This window comes from Eutrigla gurnardus (assembly GCF_963514095.1).
Source record: "Eutrigla gurnardus genome assembly, chromosome: 4".
In the NCBI taxonomy this organism is placed as follows: domain Eukaryota; kingdom Metazoa; phylum Chordata; class Actinopteri; order Perciformes; family Triglidae; genus Eutrigla; species Eutrigla gurnardus.
The window spans coordinates 25,447,573-25,462,238 of NC_139918.1; the positions used below are offsets into that span (position 1 = coordinate 25,447,573).

The window sequence follows — 14,666 nt, forward strand, 5'->3', positions numbered from 1 at the left end:
GTCGGTTTCATCTAACGGCCCATTGATCTTGGTCTCATAGCTCGCCGTCAGCGTTCTGATGGGACGCCGTGATCACAGCTAGAGTTTCCAATGATGGTATAAAAAGAGCTGCTGGTATAAGATGTTTCTGGCCTTCGGGGCTGAAATCGAAAGCCTGAAGGCCGAATGACGTCCTGGCGTCACGCGGATCCCCAATCCCAGCACAAAAAACCCAACATCATCAGGGTTTTTCACCCTCATCTCAGACACAGTGCAGGGAGATAAACGAGGCGTCCTACATGAATGACACGTTGTTCTGTACTTCCTGTCACATGACCGAGGGGGCCGATGCCGACGCGGGAGAATCATCCTGGCTGGCGTCGGATCGCAGCGGAATCGATGGCGGGACCTGAAAGAGGACACCAAAAAAAAACGACAACAAAAAAAAGCACCGCATTAATCAGAATAGAAAGTAGAAGTAGAAATACTAGAGTTTCCATCGTCCTCTACCCAGAGAGATGTTTAAAGCTGCAGCATCGCGTGGCTCTTTCACCAAAATCCAGATTTGACCTAAATGAACTGGAATATTTATGATTCTGAGCCTCTTTTGGCCTTCCCACCTCAATCCGTCCTGTGCTCCCTGTCACCCCTCCTCTTCCTCCCCCTCCTCCCACTCCTCCCTGTCCTCCCCTGCCCCAGACCTGCACCCGGAGGATATCATCTAACTTGGCAGTGTGTCCTTGGGTCCAGTACAGTGGCAAAGGCATATCGCTCCTCTTTCTTTGCCCTGAAACCTCCACACATCTATCTAAACACATAATTGTCCCACACAAGTGATGATTAATGACCCGCCTGCTCCTTAAACTTCTGTTTCCCAGCTCCGTTACGTCATTTCTCTGTGTAAGAACTCGTAAAGTCGCCCCAGGCTTGTCCGAGTGCAGATATTTCACTGTGGAGGAAAGCCCCAGTTCCTCTGCAGACACTGCAGTGCAGCCTTCCCTCAGCAAAGTCTTCCTTCTCCACCTATTTCTGGAGTCGCTGGCACGCTCGTGGGGAGTTTGTGGAACTTGTCCAGATGCCAATACAGGCAGGATCAATACTGTTTAGTCCCACGATTCCAATACATTCTCCCCTGTTTTCATGAAAACACATTTCTACGTTTTAGTTAGAATAGTGAAGTGATAATGTTAATTTTATCGTTAATTAATGTATTTGCTTTCTTTTATTGTGAAAATCTAACTTTGGTGGTTGAATAAGTATTTAGACGCTAAATGGACTTAAAGTTTCAAAAGTAAAAGTACTTATGATGCAGAAGTGTCCCTTTCAGAGGGAGATTATTGGATTATTGGATTACTGGTGCATTGATGTGTCATTTCAGCTGTTTATAGTTAAATCTATAACAGGCTCTTATTGTGGTTACTGATGACACAACAATGACTCTGTCCAATTAAAACGTCCCATTTAGTCACGAGAGTGTGTGCACAATAACCAGGACCCTGAAACTGAAGCAGCTAAATGGAATTCAGCCATTTTTCAGTAAATTTAGGTTTTTTTCTGATAAATATTAGGGCTATCGCCACTAGAGGGGAGTGAAGAGCTGCTGCATTCAAAGTCTCTCAGATGAGTGTAGTACAGTATACTTTCAAATATCTACTGTTTATTTTAGGGACAACATGAACTAATGCCAAACCCACCGCATAAAATACACTTATACAATACTTAAAATACACAAAACTCCACAATAAATATAAAACAAACTGGTACGCACATCAAAAACACAAAACTTAGAACTCAACAGGGAAATATGTTAATGTATTTGTACTTTTAACTGTGTGCAAATATTTATAAATAGTGTGCTATGATAGTACTGTATATTGAGGTGGTAAGGAATGAAGTACAAATACTTACTTTGGTCCTGTACTTAAGTAGAGTGCGTTATACTAAAACAAAAAAACAGCAAGTAGAATTGTCCTTCATAGAGATACTTTTTACTTTATACGTGTTGCACTTTTACTTGAATGTGTGTACTTCTACATGAGTATAGAATGTGTGTACTTCTACGTGAGTATAGAATGTGTGTACTTCTACATGAGTATAGAATGTGTGTACTTCTACATGAGTATAGAATTGTGTACTTCTACGTGAGTATAGAATGTGGGTACTTTTACATGAGTATAGAATGTGTGTACTTCTACGTGAGTACAGAATGTGTGTACTTTTACATGAGTATAGAATGTGTGTACTTCTACGTGAGTATATGTGTGTACTTCTACGTGAGCACAGAATATATGTACTTCCAAGTGAGTATAGAATGTGTGTACTTCTACGTGAGTACAGAATGTGTGTTCTTCTACATGAGTATAGAATGTGGGTACTTTTACGTGAATATAGAATGTGTGTACTTCTACGTGAGTATAGAATGTGTGTACTTCTACGTGGGTACAGAATGTGTGTACTTCTACGTGAGTACAGAATGTGTGTACTTCTACGTGAGTACAGAATGTGTGTACTTCTACGTGAGTATAGAATGTGGGTACTTTTACGTGAGTATAGAATGTGTGTACTTCTACGGGAGTATAGAATGTGTGTACTTCTACGGGAGTATAGAATGTGGGTACTTTTACGGGAGTACAGAATGTGTGTACTTCTATGTGAGTACAGAATGTGTGTACTTCTGCGTGAGTACAGAATGTGTGTACTTCTACGTGAGTACAGAATGTGTGTACTTCTACGTGAGTATAGAATGTGTGTACTTCTACGTGAGTATAGCATGTGTGTACTTCTGACACCTCTACTAAGAAGTTATTACGTTTATGTACATTAACCTACATATAACAATATACTTGTATTTTTGCAGCTGAATTAAAAGGTAGCCCACTGAGGAGCCATAGAGCGGAGGTCATAAGTCGGAGCTTTGAGACGTCCGTGAACGCAGCACCGGCTCCCCAGCCAGTGTGAGCGGCGGTGGGCGGGGCTTCGGGCCGGAGGTCAGCACAAACATGGCGTGGAGAGGATGTGTAATGAAATGGGCCAAAACAGAGTGGATCGGATCCGCGTCCCGGGGTTCCAGGTGAGCGGACACGACGTCACGGCGTGTTTTTATCTATTTGCACGAATAACGCGCACGTGACGTGTTTGTCTCGCGCTCGGGAGAACGTGATTACCTAACTAACCGAGTGTCATTGTGGAGAGGAGATCCACGGAGCTGCAGGTCCCATTGGGTTACAGGAGGACCGGGACCCTCACGGTCCACAACAGGGTTTACCTGTATGTGTCTGTCCAGCCTATTACATATTACATTACCAACAGGGAAAGTCAATGTAAAGATGGATTATGACTCACAATTATACATTTTAAACAGCTGGTGCTTTAATGAAACTACCAGGAAAAACAAAAGAACTGAAAGAAGAACCAGAAAGTAGGTTTTCACATACAATATTTACAAATAATAAACATTAAAGCAGTAAAGTACTGCAGTAAAGAACATAAATACAATTAAACTATTAGCCTAAATGAAAAAAGACAACATGTACTTGCAGCCATATATACACCAAATTTCTGTTGGTCACAATATAATACTAATAATGTAATAATAATACTAATATCAACTCTCTTGATAAAACAAAATAGTTTGTTTTCTTGCAAAAAAAAGAAGCCAAATACTAAGAATCCAGTTTCTCCGTTATGAAGGTTTGACGCTTTTCTTTGTCCAATGTGATCGGAAACTAAACATGTTTTAGCCGTGAGCTGTAGGAAGTTATGTGACTGGCATGTAAATATATATATATATATTTTTTATATGTAAAAATGTATATATATATTTCTACATGTCAAACAATGAAACAATAATTCCCTGCAGGCTGTTTTTGCGTTGTGTGTTCATGTTCTTCTGTGTTTTCTGTAAATTGCAGCTTCAGCCGGAGCGGACACAACCAGCAGCGGTGCGGTTTCCGCCGAGAAGCCAAAAGGCCGGACACGAAGAAGGGAAACGTCACCCAGGAAACCAAACCTGGTCCCTCTGAGTCCGGTACACCCGGCCCTCCTCCTCCTCCCAGACTCCTCAGGCCGACGCTCCTCGGACCGCTGGTGTTCACCGTCGGGGTAGGTCCTCCCACCATCACGCCACGCTGAGAAACACCCTCTTGTTTGTCTGACTCCATGTCAGTTCACAGGCTGCTCCTTCGGCGCGGCGGCCATCCTGCAATACGAGACCCTGAAGGCGAGAGTCCAGACCGCCAAAGACGACGAAGAGGAGTCAGAGAAGCTGCTACAGGTGAAGGGTTTTTAATGAGACCACCGCCGACCCTCTCCTCATCGTGTGTAACTGGTGGTCTTAAATCACAGGGGTCCCAGGACATGGCCTACTGGCACGACTGGTGGAACCAGCTGTCGGGTCTCCAGCAGCAGCTGATCCTGCTGATGTCCACGGTGGACGACTGGTGGAGCGGCCTCACCGAGGGACAGAGGACCGTCACCGGTGACCACTCATTCTTTTTTCTTTGTTCCTTCACATTGAACGCCTTAAATAAAAACTCCATGTTACGTCTGATTTTTTTCCCCCAGGCATCATCGCGGTGAACGCCGTGGTCCTGTGTTGCTGGCGGGTTCCTTCACTGCAAAGAAGCATGATTAAGTACTTCACATCCAACCCGGCCTCCAGTGAGTCTGCAGGTCCTACCAGCCTTTATTCATATCAGATCAATAATACACAAGGAGTGTCAAATATGCAGCTTTTTTTTCTTTCTCTCCGCCACCAGAAACACGGTGCCTTCCCATGATCCTCTCCTCCTTCAGCCACTACTCCATCATCCACATGGTGGCCAACATGTATGTCCTGTGGACATTCTCCTCAGGGATCGTCTCTCTCTTGGGGAGGGAGCAGTTTCTAGCGGTCTACCTGTCTGCAGGTGAGTCCGATGGAGAACTCGTATAGAAGTGATGAGAGAAGGGTGCATGTCAGTGGTAATGTGTGTTTTCAGGTGTGATTTCCACGATGGTCAGCTACTTGTGTAAAACCGCCACCGGACGCCTCCATCCATCGTTAGGAGCGGTGAGATTCTTGATGACGTCATCATGTTAACGTAATGAGAAGTTAGTAGAAGTATTGTGAATGTTCCGACCCGTCTCCTGTGTGATGCAGTCCGGCGCCGTCATGGCGGTGCTCGCCGCCGTCTGTGCCAAGATGCCGGAGGCCAAGATGGGAATCATCTTCCTCCCCGTGATCACGTTCACAGCAGGAAACGTAGGTGACTCACTGTGTGTGTGTGTGTGTGTGTGTGTGTGTGTGTGTGTGTGTGTGTGTGTGTGTGTGTGTGTGTGTGTGTGTGTGTGTGTGTGTGTGTGTGTGTGTGTGTGTCTGAGACTGTTGTGGTGGATTCAGTTCAGCTCGCTGTGTGTAAATTCTGCTTCCTGTCCTCGGTCTGCCTCCTAGGCTCTGAAGGCGATCATCGCCATGGATACAGCCGGACTCATCCTGGGATGGCGGCTGTTTGACCACGCCGCTCACCTCGGCGGAGCCCTCTTTGGAGTGTGAGTACCGCTGTTCCATGTTCCCCTGAAATTATTGGATCCAAAACATTTTTTCTTCCAAAAATGTAAATATGTCCAAAAATACACCTTAACATGAATACAACCTATATTAAGCAAATACAAATATTCCTGTTCCTGAGCGTCCCGTCCTGCAGCCGTTACATCACCGTTTCTCCGTGTGTCGCCCCCTACAGGTGGTACGTGGCGTACGGTCACAAACTGATCTGGAGGAAGCGGGAGCCTCTCGTGAAGCTGTGGCATGACATGCGGTCTCCAGGTGCCGGTAGATCCGGACCAGGAGGTGGACCAGGACTCAGCCGTGGTGGTGGTAGTGGACCTGGACCACAATGAGAAGCTGCAAGGTCTCTCAAATCCGTTTTTTTTTTTTTTTTTTTTTAAGAACTGGAGTCCACAGTGACCTCAGAATATGCAAGAACACTTTTATCCACCAAGAGACAAGAAACATAGTTTTTAATTTGTGGTTTAGTTTTGAGCTGATGATTTAATGGTACGCAGAGTCCTTAAATATGAAATAACTATCAGACCTCTGTACTGAACTGTAGACGGATCTCCTTCCTCTTCATGATCTGAAGATGTTTGACCTTCAGCCTTCTTCATATGTTCATATTACGGAAAACTGGAAACACTTGGACAGAAAATACAGAGTGCTGATACAATTTGGGGATTGAATCCATCCATCGTCTATGGCTTATCCTGTATTCAGGGTCACAGGGGGACTGGAGCCAATCCCAGCTATCATTGGGCGAAGGCAGGGTTCACCTGGACAGGTAACCAGTCTATCACAGGGAGACATGTAGAGACAGACAGGTAACCAGTCTATCACAGGGCTGACATGTAGAGACAGACAGGTAACCAGTCTATCACAGGGCCGACATGTAGAGACAGACAGGTAACCAGTCTATCACAGGGCTGACATGTAGAGACAGACAGGTAACCAGTCTATCACAGGGCCGACATGTAGAGACAGACAGGTAACCAGTCTATCACAGGGCCGACATGTAGAGACAGACAGGTAACCAGTCTATCACAGGGCCGACATGTAGAGACAGACAGGTAACCAGTCTATCACAGGGCCGACATGTAGAGACAGACAGGTAACCAGTCTATCACAGGGCTGACATGTAGAGACAGACAGGTAACCAGTCTATCACAGGGCCGACATGTAGAGACAGACAGGTAACCAGTCTATCACAGGGCCGACATGTAGAGACAGACAGGTAACCAGTCTGTCACAGGGCCAACATGTAGAGACAGACAACCATTCACACCTACGGGACTTTTAGAGTCATCAATGAACCTATCCCCATCCTGCATGTCTTTGGACTGTGGGAGGAAGCCGGAGAACCCAGAGAGAACCCACGCTTACACGGGGAGAACATGCAAACTCCACACAGAAGGAACCCGGGCCCGACCCGGGAATCGAACCCGGGACCCTCTCGCTGTGAGTCGACAGTGCTACCCACTACACCACCGTGCAGCCAGGGATTGAATCATTTTGCTGAATTCAATGTATTATACGGTCCTCTGGGCCGGTCTTTTGTTACTATTAAACCTGGAGATTCAACAATCAGTTAATTATGCATTCAGGTTTTCGTTTTGGTGGAAGTTATAAACTGAAAAAGATGTGAAGGTTTGTCAGAAATAAGCTGCTATTGTCGATTGGAAGCCAAGAAAACCAGCACAAAAATATGTTTTTTTCATAACAAGGACCCACTCCTGGATTTGGCACTTTAATCACACTTCTTTAAGATCTCGGGATCTTCACCTCTGTTCTTATTAACGGATATCATGGTTATAAATTCATCCACAAATTCTGTTCAGAGAGAAAGCTTTACTTAACTTTATTAACATGATAGTCTTACAAGCTTCATGTGCACAAATACAAAATAAAAAAATAAAAATGATTGTCCACGCAGCACGTACAAACGTTAGGATTGTTAATACATAATACCTGCAATTATTCACACTTTGGATGCTTCGTTTTGGCCAAAAAAATACTTAAATCTACCTTCATTCTTTGCAAATGTGTGTCTTGACAAGTCTGTCCACCAGAAACGTGACTCTTTCTTCATAAACTACTATAAATATAGACATAAATATAGGCATTAAAACGCTGTGACAAAACTCAGCGCAGCTAGAATCCACTGAGACGTTCCGACTGAAGGAAAGGACACTTTTGGAAAGGACACATAGATTAGCTTATTAAATAGGACGTGCTCATCAGACCGGCGGTCATGTGGAGGAAAGTCTCTGATTGTCAGATATCTGAGATCCTGCTGCAGCTACTGAATTTGATCCGGAGCCCCATTGAGAGGGGGCCTTCCACCATATCAGGAGTAGAAGATATGACCAAGCCAGGAGGGCCAGAAGCAGCCGATGAGTTCGCTTATGGCTCGGGCTGGCCCTGGATCAATGTAAACCCGATGCTGAGCCGAGACCCACTTACCGGGTCCGCGGCGGTCCCCCCTCAACCTCTGCTCTTGTGGTTGGCGTAGCTGGGGAAGCCGAACTGGGAGACCATCAGGTTGGAGAAGCGGAGCGGCATGAAGCCGTAGATCTGCGTCAGCCTGTTCAGGCAGTAGGACCTCTGGAGGAGGTGTTCGGGGCGGTGCCACATGCCCTGGTACCCGCTGCTGGCCTCCTTCTCCAGGTTGCGGAGGTCCACCGGTTTGACGAAGACCCCCGAGGGTTTGTCGGAGCTTTCCCTCAAATGCGACGCCACCGCAAAGTTCATGGCGATGTCGTCGCAGTTCTGCGTTTCGTCCACCAGCGCGTGCACCGCCCGGGGCTGGTCCTGGAACAGCTGCAGGTACCGGCGGTGGAAGAAGGCGGCGCCGATCAACACCATGGAGTACCTGCAGGGAACCGATGGAGACGGGAGTTAACGAAACCAGCAGCCGATCGGACGCATTTCATGTGGAGCGTGTCGACATTTGACCCACCTGTCGCCTCCGGATGTTTCTGGGTCCTGAAGTTCGAAGCTGCCGTAACTGTGAACTCCTCCCGGCGAGGAGACGTGTTTCCGGGGGACGAACCCGACGATCTGGTCTGGAAATTGCTGCGGAAACAAAAAGACAAGATGGCGTTATGTCAATCACACTGCGTAAGGGGCGGGATTATAAAGTTTATACGACGACGTATTAGGGCCACTGCAGGAAAAAACAAAAAAAAAGGGAAGAGGAAAAAGAAGTGGCAAATTTGCGAGTTTAATACGATGCTAACAACTGGCATTTATGCTAGCTAACTTCCCATGAATGTACATTGATTTTTCTAATGAATCCATCATGTGACAACGCCTCGTTAAGGTCCTAAGGGTGATGACGTTGATGCTTATTGTTTATTATTGATCGGGGCGGTTGGGCTAAGATGCTAGCGGTAGCTTTCACTTGTTGTCATAGCAACGGCAACCATCCACTCGGAATCAAGCAACTTGTTTAAATAGCGGCTGGCATAAATACCAGCTAAGTGTTTATAAAATGGCAAATTTGGGACTTGTTTTTCTCTGAATATTGCCCCCCTCTCTCGGCTCCGTTTTTAATTTTTTTTCCCCTACAGAGGTCCTAATACGCCGTCGTGAATTTAAACCCGAAATGTGATTAAGATGCAAAATGTTTAAATCCCTGATTACCTTCCAGACGGAGAAAGCAAAACTGATGTCGGGAACACTGACCAGCGTGTCGTCATCCAGCATCAGCACAGCTGAGGGTCAAAGCAACAAAAAAACAAAAATATTTTAAATATAGGTCTATAAATCCATATTTACTCAAAGTACACACACACTGACCATCAGTATCAATCTCAGGGAACGGCTGCAGTCTGTTACGCATTTGATTGCTGGTCTGCTCCTTGAAGACCACGGGGACCGGATGAGGCCCCAAAGAGTCCCACAACTTCATGGGGGTCTGCTCCCTGACGTTGTTCCAGACTACGAGGATCTGCTGCAGGCGAGGCGCTGCCTGGTAATGGTTCAGCAGCTTCAGCAAAATGTCTGTGCGGTTGTAGGTCTGCATGACGATGGTGAACCTCTGTTCCTTCTCTGCAGGAGGTATCCCCCCCATCTGTGACGTCGTCGCCCTGCGCAGCACCCCCAGCACGGCGCCGCCCCCTCGGTCGTCGGCAGGGGGCAGCAGAGCGGTCAGAGCTGCGCCGACCAGGAGGAGCACCAGGATTGGCCAAACCAGATAGGATCGACGAAGCCCCACACAACATCGCAGGACCCTGCATCATTTGTTATAGTAATAATATTAATCTCAGTGCAAACTCCACTTAAATATAATAGTTAAATAAATTAGATAAAAATAGGAATAAAACATTATAATTACGAGCATACATTGTAAAGGTTGAAGACATCAAATTACTATATATTCACATTTTAATTATCCCACAATTATTTCATGCTGTGAGAAAGAGAAGATAAGCATGGCCTCATAACAAAATGCACCTAATTAAATGTCTCATGGATTTAAACATGGTGAAAAGTTGCCCCCCCCCCAAAAAAATCTGTATGTTTACTTTTTTTTTTAACGAGTCACAGGATAGTTTTCCGTGAGATAATCAGAATCCCTGCCTTCACTACTGCATTTGTAAGCACATCGAAAATCATGTTTGACTCCATTATTGTTGTTAAATAAAACCGTGATCTAATGTTTACCTAAACGCTCTGAGGTCGTTGGTATTTATGTGAGTAGGACTTGAGTACGTGACGTCGTGTTTACCAAACTGCTACGTATTTGAATTGAACCCAGTCAAAGTGCTGTTTTATGTGCTAACTAAACGTAAAAAAACACAACTCACCTCATTGTGTTAGTGGTCCGTTCGCGCTACCTGGTCGCCATCTTGGATGACTCACCAAAGAGCCTAAAAGGGAAGAGAGAGAAGCCCTGGAAAGCTAGCGTCGTTCGCTGAACCCCGCCCATTACCAACGACTTAAAAACGCGATGTATTCACGTCTGCGTGTTTTCCATGTGTCGAACATCGTTTTTTTTCTCACTTTGCCGTATTTTTAGAAGCTTTAGCTAACCGACGCCATCTTTGTTTGACTAAACTAACGGATCGTTCGGCGTTGACGTTCGTCGGTTTTCCGTCGGAGGCTCATCTACGTACGCGCCAGAGATGCTAACGCGTTCGAAAAGAAGTGAAAACACGCTTCCGCAGAAAAACTAACGTCCCGAAAAGTGCGTGTTCACGCCGCGGGACAACGCTGTGCACGTATAGCACATTAGCGCTGCGTACCGTGCGTTCATTGTCCGTAATGAGGTATGTATATTATTATATTATAATACTACGTATAGGCCTACTTACTAGTTAGTGTGCGACTCCTAAATATCAGAGGAAATGACCAAAGTACAATACGTGACATTGACAATTCTTTTAGATTTAAACCCTCAATATACTTAAGAATATTGTGTTATAAATGTATGTAGAGGCGACTTTACCTTTTATATTTAACAAAAAGTACAGTTAAAGTTGTGGTTGGACTGGAGAATGAACTACAATAAAAAAATATATATTCTTGATTATAAAATATATCCACACATAAATATTTCTTTTGTGTGTATATTTTCTATTTGTGAAAATTCCATATATTTTTAAAAATGTTTGATCATATAAAAGTTCAGATTTTTGTTCTGGTTTCTGGCGTCAGGTTGAGAAGCTCTTATTTTGAAAAACATTTGCTCTCATATCCAGTTGGAGCAAAGAATCACACTTATTTTGTAATCCAGGTTGTTCGGCAGAGGAACCCGGCTTTCACATCAGCAATGAGTGGTCCCACAGTCCCGCTCTCCAACGGTCTGCAGATGCCAATGTTTGGATTAGGTACGTTTTATTTTGGTGAAATAACACATCACGTTTAAATAACTTAAATATATTTGATTTATTCATTTTATTTAAACAGGAAAGAGAAAAGATAACATGATTACATCAGAGCCCATTGCTAAATATTAAACATTCACTTTGTTCTTGATTAATATGATTTAGCTCGTGTTTTATGTTGCAGTTCGGTATTAAGTCATGTTAAGTCAGATTGTATTGTCATTCCATCTATAAACATGTTCACAGTGAACAACATAATGAATATAAACTGTACAAAAAGAGTGATCCTCAGACAAACACTTGAGTAAAATCTATTTCCTCAGTTTTCCTTTTTAATATTTGCAAATTATACACATCTACTTATACCCCTTTTTTTGGTATTTCTTAACAATATTCTGCATAATGTAAATGTTAGTTTCAGCTACTGATTCTGAATATGCTCATATAAAAAAAACTTGAATTGAACTGAACTAACGTTGCTTTTGCCTGCTGATTTTTTCCCTCCACAACAGGCACGTCACATGACGGCGGCTACTCTCACGACGCCGTTGTGTACGCGCTGGCGGAGTGTGGCGTGCGCCACATCGACACGGCGAAGCGCTACGGCTGCGAGGAGAAACTGGGCAACGCCATCAGAGAAAGCGGCGTGCCGCGAGTCGACCTGTGGGTCACCAGTAAACTGTGGCCCGGCGACTACAGAGCTGCAAAGAAGGCCTTCCATGACTCCTGCTCACAGATGGGGATGGACTATATCGGTCTGCCTTTCTTCTGTATCATTGTAACATATCAGCCATCTTTGTGATTACATCATTACCTGCCCTCCCTTTTTTCAGACCTGTACCTGATGCACTGGCCCGAGTCATGGCGACCTGGTTGCTCCAACAGGGAAGTGAGAGCTGAGACGTGGAGAGCTTTGGAGGATCTGTATGAAGAAGGTGAGCATCATGTGTGAAAACGGTTGTGCATCATTGTGATCAGGGAGTGGGGGTGTTTCATTCGTATCCCTGTTCGTCCCTCCAGGTCTGTGCCGTGCCATCGGAGTGAGCAACTTTCTGGTTCCCCACCTCGAGCAGTTGAAGGAAGACTGCAGCGTCGTGCCTCATGTGAACCAGGTACTTTCTTTTCAGAGACCTTCGGTGAGAGCGAATGTGTCCTTTTGAGTTATATGATTCACCGTTTCCCTGAGAGGAACGGCACAAAACTTTATTAGAACTCAAATTCATTATATGAAATAGCTGGATTTTTTGAGGTAAAAGTTATGACTTTATGTCTAAAAAAGTAATAAAAAAGTAATAGAATATCATGTCGAAAATAGTAAAAAAAAAAAAAAAAAGTCATAGTATAGCATTTGAAAAAAGGTTCATAGAAAAAAGTCATAGTATGTTGAAAAAAAAATCATAGTATGTCCAAAATATGTCAAAAAAAGTTGTAAAAAAGTCATAGTATGTAAAAAAAAAAAACGAAAAAAGTAAAAAAAAAAAAAAAAAGTCAATACGTTTGAAAAAAGTCATAGTATAGCATTCGAAAAAAGTAATAAAAAAAAAGTGTGTAAAAAAAATCAGTGTTGAAAAAAGTCATATGTCGGAAAAAGTCATAGTAAGAAAAAAGTCATGTTGAAAAAAGTTTTCAAAAAGTCAGTACGTCAAAAAAATTCATAGTTTGTTGAAAAAAGTTTAAAAAAAAGTCATAGTACGTTTGGAAAAAGTCACACTATGTCGAAAAAAATGCATAGTATGTTGAAAAAAGTAATACAAAAAGTTATAGAATATTATGTTGAAAAAGGTAAAAAAAAAAAAAAAAAAAAAAAATCATATAGTATTTGGAAAAAAGTCACAGAAACGTCAAGCATTCAGGCCAGGAGATCTGATTCACCTGTTCCCCGCTAGGAACTACACAAAATAACTTAACTTCGAACTTAAATGCATTATATGAAATACATACACATAAAATACTGGCAACCTGTCCAGGGTGTACCCTGCCTTCGCCCAATGACAGCTGGGATCGGCTCCAGCCGGCTCCAGCCCCCCCACGTGAATACAAGATAAGCGGTAGATAATGGATGGATGGATACACATTAAATGATTAAATAATAGACATTTGTTCTCAGGATGAGTTTTGTATATGATGTGTTCCTTTCTGAGACAAATACAAACGTTCCTACATAACAAGTAACTTGTCTGCGATTCATCTGGAAAATGGTACGACCCGCCAGGTGGAGTACCATCCTTTCCAGCAGCCCGATCAGCTGATGGACTTCTGTCGTCGGGAGGGAATCGTGTTTGCAGGCTACAGTCCTCTGGCCAAAGGTCAAGTCCTCAGCAACCCCACGGTTCTCCGGATGGCACAAAAATACCGACGCACACCTGCTCAGATCTGCATCCGCTGGAGTATCCAGGTTCACATATCAACCTGCTAACCTGAGTTCAACTGGCTTAAATGGATATATTTTACCCACAATGCTGAGGGTTTTTCTCTCCTTATCCTTAGAATGGAGTTGTCACGATACCAAAATCCACCAAAAAGGAGAGGATTCACGAAAACTGTCAAGTGAGTTGAGAATTTACTTTTTTTACAAGGTGCAATACAAGTGACGAATGTGAACAATAATAAATAAATAAATACATTGTTAAGAAAGATTAATGATGTGATGAACCAATCAAGCACACATACAAATACATTAAAATAAGAGAGAGGCTGTTGCTCTGTAATTAGCTTCATTTTGGTTAAAGGTTCATGTCGAGTTTAAAAAGGTGTGAAAAAACAAAATTAATGTCTCATGGCTGTTTCTTTTGTTGCTGAGGTTCAAAATATTCCTGTCGTTGAGTTCTCCAGAATTCACCTGAATGTCAGACGTTCCCGTACCTGAGAGTAAACTTCAACATGTTGTTCTTCCATAGTTTGACTTCCAGCTGGAGGACTTGGACATGGCCTCTTTGGGGAGCTTACATGATGGAAGACATGTGACTTGGGATCCAACAAATGTTGAGTAACAAACTAAAAAACTTTTCTTTTCTTTTTTTGGCCAGTGAATATTAAAAAGGTCATTTTAATTAAACTGTGTTTATGAGCAGTGTGTCTCATCTGTGGGAAAAATAACTAGGTGTTAATATTACAGAAGATGAATGGTTCCATATTTCACAAAATTATGTGAAATAAGCTGCCATGTCCAAAAAAAGTATAGTATTTTGAAAAAATAAGTCATAGTATGTCAAAAAAAGAAAAAAGTCATAGTATAGTATGTCTAAAAAAATAAATAAATAAAAGTCATGGTATGCTGAAAAAAGTAAATAATTAAAAAAAACTATTTTACTTTACTTTATTTC

General features: G+C 43.2%; 3 protein-coding genes across 3 annotated transcripts; 2 read left to right on the forward strand and 1 right to left on the reverse strand.

Annotated features, from left to right (window-relative positions):
• Positions 1-2,942: 2,942 nt before the first annotated feature.
• Positions 2,943-6,002, forward strand: parla (presenilin associated, rhomboid-like a). The gene is made up of 10 exons (XM_084008761.1): positions 2,943-3,049; positions 3,891-4,080; positions 4,145-4,252; positions 4,324-4,456; positions 4,543-4,638; positions 4,737-4,886; positions 4,959-5,029; positions 5,120-5,221; positions 5,411-5,508; positions 5,703-6,002. Exons 1-10 carry the CDS (start codon positions 2,979-2,981, stop codon positions 5,857-5,859), a joined length of 1,176 nt encoding a protein of 391 aa, XP_083864887.1. The 5' UTR covers positions 2,943-2,978; the 3' UTR covers positions 5,860-6,002.
• A 124-nt stretch (positions 6,003-6,126) lies between these two features.
• Positions 6,127-10,437, reverse strand: extl2 (exostosin-like glycosyltransferase 2). Its single transcript, XM_084008762.1, has 6 exons — positions 10,324-10,437; positions 9,314-9,747; positions 9,158-9,228; positions 8,472-8,587; positions 7,976-8,384; positions 6,127-7,805 (listed from the first exon to the last, which is right to left on the reverse strand). Exons 1-5 carry the CDS (start codon positions 10,326-10,328, stop codon positions 7,997-7,999), a joined length of 1,014 nt encoding a protein of 337 aa, XP_083864888.1. The 5' UTR covers positions 10,329-10,437; the 3' UTR covers positions 6,127-7,805; positions 7,976-7,996.
• A 206-nt stretch (positions 10,438-10,643) lies between these two features.
• Positions 10,644-14,429, forward strand: LOC311012934 (putative oxidoreductase ZK1290.5). Its single transcript, XM_084008763.1, has 8 exons — positions 10,644-10,785; positions 11,253-11,346; positions 11,856-12,098; positions 12,177-12,278; positions 12,364-12,455; positions 13,556-13,738; positions 13,831-13,890; positions 14,241-14,429. The coding sequence occupies exons 2-8, from the start codon at positions 11,289-11,291 to the stop codon at positions 14,331-14,333; spliced, it is 831 nt and encodes a 276-aa protein (XP_083864889.1). The 5' UTR covers positions 10,644-10,785; positions 11,253-11,288; the 3' UTR covers positions 14,334-14,429.
• Positions 14,430-14,666: the final 237 nt, after the last annotated feature.

Excerpts from the sequence above, each read along its gene's own strand:
- parla (XM_084008761.1), top strand. The coding sequence starts at position 2,979 with ATGGCGTGGAGAGGATGTGTAATGAAATGGGCCAAAACAGAGTGGATC. Across the intron at positions 3,050-3,890 it reads TCCGCGTCCCGGGGTTCCAG|CTTCAGCCGGAGCGGACACA; the intron begins GTGAGCGGACAC and ends TGTAAATTGCAG. Across the intron at positions 5,509-5,702 it reads GGCGGAGCCCTCTTTGGAGT|GTGGTACGTGGCGTACGGTC; the intron begins GTGAGTACCGCT and ends CGCCCCCTACAG.
- extl2 (XM_084008762.1), bottom strand. Across the intron at positions 9,229-9,313 it reads CCCTGAGATTGATACTGATG|CTGTGCTGATGCTGGATGAC; the intron begins GTCAGTGTGTGT and ends TTTGACCCTCAG. Across the intron at positions 8,385-8,471 it reads GAAACATCCGGAGGCGACAG|GTACTCCATGGTGTTGATCG; the intron begins GTGGGTCAAATG and ends GGTTCCCTGCAG.
- LOC311012934 (XM_084008763.1), top strand. The coding sequence starts at position 11,289 with ATGAGTGGTCCCACAGTCCCGCTCTCCAACGGTCTGCAGATGCCAATG. Across the intron at positions 12,279-12,363 it reads GGAGGATCTGTATGAAGAAG|GTCTGTGCCGTGCCATCGGA; the intron begins GTGAGCATCATG and ends TCGTCCCTCCAG. Across the intron at positions 13,891-14,240 it reads GGATTCACGAAAACTGTCAA|TTTGACTTCCAGCTGGAGGA; the intron begins GTGAGTTGAGAA and ends GTTCTTCCATAG.